Here is a 7334-nt window from a genome sequence, read left to right on the forward strand (position 1 = left end):
GTTCACGGCTCAAGTAAAAGGTATGAAATACATGACTGATATTGATGAAATTAGAAATTGTAAGTGATTGGAAGGCAATAATTCCAAAAAGCATTTAGTTTGTAAAACCTATTGGTGTCAGTATAGCATTATAAATAACCCTTGTATCATAAAAAGGGAAATGATACAGAAATGTTAACAAGATCCTCACTGATGGTAAAAATAAAACAAACATAAAAGGCACTGCTACATTAAAGGTCATCTGAGTCACTACAGGAGTAAAAAAGTAAGTAAATACTGTATATAGAGAATGCATTGTTTTGCTATATGTCATTTATCAATTCATAGAGTTGACTTTGCTTTGTATGTTGTGCTTCTTTGCAGCACAAATTGTTCAGCATGCTGTTTAGTCCACCATCTGTTCTTCTTATAATCTGCTATTCTTTTGGAACCTGTACTGCAAATCTGGACAACAGAACTCACCCATGCACAATAACAGAAAAGAACACATCATTGGTTTTTGATTGTCAAACTCGACACTTAAAATCTATTCCACCTCCAATCAACTACTCAACTGATTCTGTGCAGCTTCTGTTGTGCAACAATCGTATACAAACTGTACAAAAATATGCTTTTCAGAAATGGATTAATTTAACAAAATTGGATGTAAGTTTCAATTCCTATCAAAGAAACTGTGACACAGTTGGAACAATTATTTTTATAGATGAAGAAGCTTTTGTCAACCAGAGCAAGCTTGAGCAATTGCTTATCAATAACAATAATTTGCCTTCAATACCTAGTAAACTGCCCATTTCATTGGAGATCCTATGCTTACAATATAATAAAATTGTCTCAGTCAGCAGTGAGCATTTCTCTGAAATAAAACAACTGAAGGAACTATATCTGGATCACAACTGTTATTATGGTAATAACTGTTCTGGGAAATTGGACATTCAAGAAGGAGCATTTATTGGGCTGCAAAAATTGACCACCTTGTCCCTATCATTTAACAACTTAAACATGGTTCCTCCAGAATTACCTCCATCATTAAAAGTGCTTTATTTGAAAAATAATTTAATTACCACCATTGAAAAAGAAGATTTCATGAATCTAACAAATTTAGAAATTCTTCATCTGAGTGGTAACTGTCCAAGATGCTTTAATGCACCATTTCCCTGCAAACCCTGCGTTGGAAAGTCATCATTACAGATACATCCTAATGCATTTCAGTTCCTTAAAAACTTGGTGGAGCTTAACCTCGGTAATACTTCTCTGTCATCAGTTCCGAGAATTTGGTTTCAAAACTTAACACAACTGAAAAATTTGAACTTAGAGAAAAATTATTTGGTAAAAGAAATAGCATCAGGTGATTTTTTGCTTAGTTTATCTTCGCTTCAAAAACTTGATTTGTCCTTCAATTATAAGATAAGAACGTATTTCCAGTATTTGATTCTTTCAGACAATTTTTCCAACTTAATGTCTCTCCAAGAATTACATTTGCAAGGCTATGTTTTTCAAAAACTTACCAACATAACCCTTGTCCCGTTAGTAAAGCTAACAACATTGAACGTTTTAAACTTTGGAACAAACTTTATTAAGCAAGTTAATTTGAAGGTGTTTCATAAGTTTCAAAATTTAACAATGATATATTTGTCTGAAAATAGAATAACTCCATATATTGCAAAAGCAAATCAAAATGAAAATTTTGAAAAAAATCTGAAGCTGAAATTACGTTCCAACTATGATGATTCCACATACAATACATTAGATTATTCAGTCAATAACAGATGGTCTGACCAAATAATCAAGCCTATGTGTATTTTATATGGAAAAACATTAGATCTTAGCTACAATACTATGTTTTTCATTGCTAAAGAAGAATTTAACTTCTTATCAGACATAGCATGTTTGAATCTCTCCCATAATAGCATTGATCAAAGTTTAAATGGAACAGAGTTTGTTAACATGCCAACTCTAACGTATTTAGACTTATCTTACAATAAATTAGACTTTGATTCCTCCACTGCATTTATGGAACTGACGAAACTACAAGTGTTAGACTTAAGTTACAATACTAAGTATTTTACAGTTGAAGGTGTAACTCATGATTTAAATTTTATTGGTAATCTCCATAGTCTAAAAGTGTTAAATATGAGTTGGAATCAAATTTCTACCCTAACGGATTTCCACATTAATGGAAGTGGTATAGAGGAATTAAGGTTTTCTGGGAACAAATTGAATATCATGTGGGGAAAATGTAATCAATTTTATAAGTATATCTTTAAGAATTTTTCCAGTCTTAAAATCCTGGATATATCTTTCAATGATCTAGAACAACTTCCTGACTTAATAGTTGCCAATTTACCTTCAAATCTAGCACAATTATATCTAAACAACAATAGATTAGACTTATGGAAGTGGAGTACATTAAAACGCTTTCCAAATCTGAAATTTCTTGATCTTAGCGATAACAGGCTGATAGCAGTTGAGTCTAACTTGTTCAGATACACTTCATCCTTGCAAAAACTTTTACTACGCAACAATTTGATTTCAGAACTGTCAGCTTCCTTTCTTTATAAAACCGCAAGCCTTACTGAACTTGACCTAAGCAACAACCAAATCCATTCAGTAAACAAATCAATCTTTTTGTCGGGAAATGATAACTTTTTGAAAGTTCTGTGGTTGGAAGGAAATCCATTTGACTGCACCTGTGAAATTGTTGACTTTTTGCAATGGATAACTAACAACAATGTTGCAATTCCACTACTGGCTACGGATGTTACTTGTGCTTCTTCTGATTTCTTGAGAAAGAAAAGTATCATAGGTTTTGACGTACAAACTTGTAGTTCAGATGCTATTTCAATGACGCTTTGTTTTTCGTCATTTTTATTAATTGTTCTGATTATGGCATTACCAGTTCTAAAGCATTTGTTTTATTGGGACGTATGGTATATATATCACTGGTGCATAGCAAAGATGAAACCTAAACAATTTGTTATTTCCGAAACCCTTTATGATGCTTTTATCACTTATGATGACAAAGATTCTGACGTCAGTGACTGGATCTACAATGATCTATGCCACCAGCTGGAGGAAATTGGGGACAGACACATATTTCTCTGCTTAGAAGAAAGGGACTGGGAGCCAGGGAAGGCTGTCATTGACAATATTGCACAGAGTATCAATCAGAGCAAAAAGACAGTGTTTGTGCTTACAAAAAAATATGTAAAGAGTGGAAAGTTTCGAACAGCCTTCTACTTGGCTATGCAAAAACTGATGGATGAGAATATGGATGTAATCGTCATTGTACTGTTACAGCCTGTGCTGCAAAATTCCCAATATCTGCGTCTAAGAAAGAAAATATGTGCAAGCTCAATTTTGGAGTGGCCTACAAATCCAAATGCTAAACATTTATTTTGGCAAAAAATGAAAAATGTGTTACTGACAGAAAATAGCAGCAGGTACAATAACTTATATACCAATTCTGTAACAACTTAGCAGTGTGCAGAAAAATATGAAATATAGAATAATATAAAATATTTCTGCATCCACTATTAAAAGGACATATCATGATTGGGTCAAAACGTGTCTGTGCTATAATTGTGTCTAAAAGACATGTTGGAAATTTTTCTTTTGGCTTGAAACTAATTTAAATATGCACTACTAGCACCCATGTAAAAGTTTTATGAAAGGAATTCTCTCACCAGGTATTTCTAAAAGCAGCATAATGTAGAGACAGAGACCCTTATTCCAAGGTGTGTCACTTACTGCACTGCTTATTGTTGTTTTTATAAAATGAATGCTTTATTGCTTTATCAGCAGGAGATTATCACTAGAGGACTAGTAGACATGCTGTAAGGTAGTCCTCCATATTCATGAGCTTTGTAAAACCCCTCCCCCACCACTGATTGGCAGCTTTCTGTGTACACTGTACATGAGCAGAAAGCTGTCACTCTGTGGTGTGGGCGGGGTTATACAGAGCTCATCATTCAGAGAACTGCTAGATCTGCAGCAGGTAAAACAGGGATATTATCAAAATGACAGCAAGCAGCACAGAAAATAATATACCACTGGAATCAGGGTCTCTTCCCCTACATCATGATGCCCCTAGATGAGATAGCAAAGATCTAGTCATAGACTCCCTTTAGACAGGTGAATGAAGAGCTGTCTAACAGTTCCTTTAGTTTTTTCACTAAAGATGAGCAAATCTGCTAAAATTAAACTTTGGAAAGCTTGCTTAATTGTAAATATGAAATTTGATTTGTATTGAGTTTGAGTTGATACAAATCAAATATGCATTAATATGCTAGGTAATACAAAAAATAATGCAAAAAATTATACTCACCCTGCCTTCCCCAGTCCTGCCCTGCAGTGCTGCCAAATCTGGTCGTCTTCTTATGTCTAGCCACAGATGTGGTCCCTATAAAAGCATTTTAAGCACCTGACTCATGTCATTACGGCATCAAGCAAAGATGCCTTTAAAAATAATACACTGTTGATCTGACTAAAGGAAATGACTCGACCAGAGTTGAGCTACATTGCGGGGTCGATGAATGCCAGGTGATTGTAACTTTCTTTTCTGTCTGGCTGTTGGTGCAGACTCTTCAAAGATATTATTTGCTTAAGACTAGGCCCCTTAATGTCATGATGTCATGTCAGGCCTAGTGACTAGAATTGTGCGAATTTGTTTGGGTCCCTGCTTATTCGGCAAAGCTACTGTATAGCGCTTACCGAATAAGCTACAGCTGCAAACCGGATACAAGGAGCGCGTCGGCTGATCAGCTGATCAATGCCGCAGCTGCACGTGTCGTGGCGATGTGACAGTCACAGCGCATGCATGGAGAGACTGTTTGTTGGGCTCTCCATGCATGTGCTGTGACAGTGACACAGCCGCGACACATGCGACTGTGGAGCCAAAAAGCTGATCAGCAGGAGTGATGCCTGAGCAGCTTATTCGGTAAGCGCTATAGCTTGCCGAATGAGCGGGGACCCGGACAAATTTGCTCAACTCTACTAGTGACGAGATCTCATGGGGCCTATACAGAGCTGGAGGCACTGAATATGCCTTCGAAGTGAGTGCATTAATGACTGGATAAAAAAGGATGGCCATATCAAATGGGCCATGCGGCAGGAATGGTGAGTATAACTTTTAAAACATTTTTTAACATATTCATGTCCAGCAGTTTTTTTGCTTAAACGGGTTTTCCCATGAACCAAAATAGTTTTAAAGTTGATTTTAATTAATACATTTTGGAATATTAATAATTTCCACAATTGGATTTGTTTAAAAAAATGTTCCTGTGCTGAGATAATCTCATAAATGTGCCCCTGCTGTGTACTGTGTAATGGCTGTGTCTAACTGTGTAGGAACATGGTCTGATCATACCACAGCTCCTGGGCAGGGGAGGAAGAAAAAGAGAGTAAACAGACATTACAGCACGGGATCACACCTAAATCATTTTGTGAGGTAAAGCATTTCACTGCCTGATTTTAAAAATGTTTTACCTCAAAGAAAGAATCAGCTGTGATTTTGTGCTGTAATGTTTGTATACTTTTTCACTTCCTCCGTTGCCCAGGAGCTGTGGTATGATCAAACGATGTTCCTTTGATTTTCTCTGAATGAATCACAGACATTTTTTTTTTTCACATTTGAATTTCTTGTAAAATTAAAGATACATGTAATTTGCTTTAAACTGATTCACTCATCTCTACTTGTCACTTGTCCTGTGGTCACATATACTGTATAAATGGAAAACAAAAGTATAACATTTCCAAAATGTAATAAAGAACACAAAGAAACTGAAAGAAAATGTGACATACTGTAAATAGCTAAAATGGATAATTCTATAATCATGTTTAACATGTGTACAAAAATAAATTTGCTTAGAAATGACCTTGTCTTTGTACTGTTTCTATTTTACGTGTTAACTATGGAAAAAGCACGTATGTGCTCCAACATTCCTGCAAAAGCTTCTCATTTCCTTATTAATACATACTTAAAATCTTTTTTTATCTCCACAAAAGTAAAAGAAAAATCAACACCTTTTAAACAGCCAAACCGACTTTAATTATAGCATAAAAGAAATGGACAATGGGGCAGACTTCACTTTTAGGCTAAGCTCAAATGAGCGTATAAAAATTGTCAGAATTTCATACAGAAAATTCAGTGACATTTTTTTCCTCCCTTACCATCCTTGTCCAAACTGTATGCAAGCCGCATGTAAGCCATGCTTTTAAAGCAGCAGTTATTAATACAAGATAGTGATGAGCGAGTATACTCATTGCTTGGGTTTTCCCAAGCATGCTCGGGTGTCCTCCGAGTATTTTGGCGTGCTCAGAGATTTAGTTTTCGTCGTCTCATCTGCATGATTTGCGACTGCTAGACAGCTTGAATACATGTGTGGAATGCCTATTTGTTAGGGAATTCCCACATATATTCAGCCTGTCTACAAGTCTCAAATCATGCAGCTGAGACGACGAAAACTAAATCTCCGAGCACGCCAAAATACCCGGAGACAACCCGAGCATGCTCGGGAAAACCCGAGCAAAGAGTATACTCGCTCATCACTAATATAAGACCATTTACCGTTTCCTATGTTTAAGAATTACAATGTATCCATAAAAATTAGATGTTTTTTCGTGGCTCCCTATGTCATCCGATTTTTTTTTTTGCCCGCCAATAGACTTTAATAGGTGACTCTCATCGAAGACACCGAAGAAACTGTGATTTTTTTTCACAGGCATATTCAGTCAGTGAAAATAATCGCTCATTGCACTGCCACATTGAATAACACTTTTTTTTACAGACAGCATTTAGACCGAAAATACAGAAAATGTAAATGCTGAGCTGCATTTCATAGTCTGGATTCTTGGATTTGTTTTGATCTATGACACTTGGGTTTGGTTGGTTTAAGGTACATGTAAACTGCATGATTATTGTATTATTCGTTCAGTCTAAACAACAGGCTATTCCTCATCCCCATCTTGGTATGCATGACTCCTCATCCCTATCCTGTAATACATGGTCTCCTTATCCCTATCCTGGAATGCATGGTCCCCTCATGCCTATCCTGGTGTGCATGGTCTCCTCATCCCTATCATGGTATGCATGGTCCCCTCATCCTTATCCTGGTGTGCATGGTCTCCTCATACCTATCCTGGCATGCATGGTCTCCTCATCCCCATCCTTGTATGCATGGCTCCTCATCCCTATCCTGGTGTTAATGGCCACCTCATCCTTTTCCTGGTATGCAGGGCCTCCTCATCCCTATCCTGGCATGCATGGCCCCCATCAGAAAAACATGGCTCCTCATCCCTATCCTGGTATGCATGATCCACTCATCCCTATCCTGGTG

General features: G+C 36.6%; 1 protein-coding gene across 1 annotated transcript; it reads left to right on the forward strand.

The window, feature by feature from the left end:
• Positions 1 to 369: 369 nt before the first annotated feature.
• On the forward strand, positions 370 to 5376 carry LOC141098403 (toll-like receptor 8). Its single transcript, XM_073586160.1, has one exon. The coding sequence runs from the start codon at positions 379 to 381 to the stop codon at positions 3475 to 3477; it is 3099 nt and encodes a 1032-aa protein (XP_073442261.1). The 5' UTR covers positions 370 to 378; the 3' UTR covers positions 3478 to 5376.
• The last annotated feature ends 1958 nt before the right edge of the window (positions 5377 to 7334 follow it).

Source organism: Dendrobates tinctorius, unplaced genomic scaffold (genome assembly GCF_039654945.1).
Source record: "Dendrobates tinctorius isolate UK_male_01 unplaced genomic scaffold, ASM3965494v1 ptg000091l, whole genome shotgun sequence".
In the NCBI taxonomy this organism is placed as follows: Eukaryota; Metazoa; Chordata; class Amphibia; order Anura; family Dendrobatidae; genus Dendrobates; species Dendrobates tinctorius.

What these genes read in the sequence shown, in the direction of transcription:
- LOC141098403 (XM_073586160.1), top strand. Translation starts at nt 379, where the DNA reads ATGCTGTTTAGTCCACCATCTGTTCTTCTTATAATCTGCTATTCTTTT.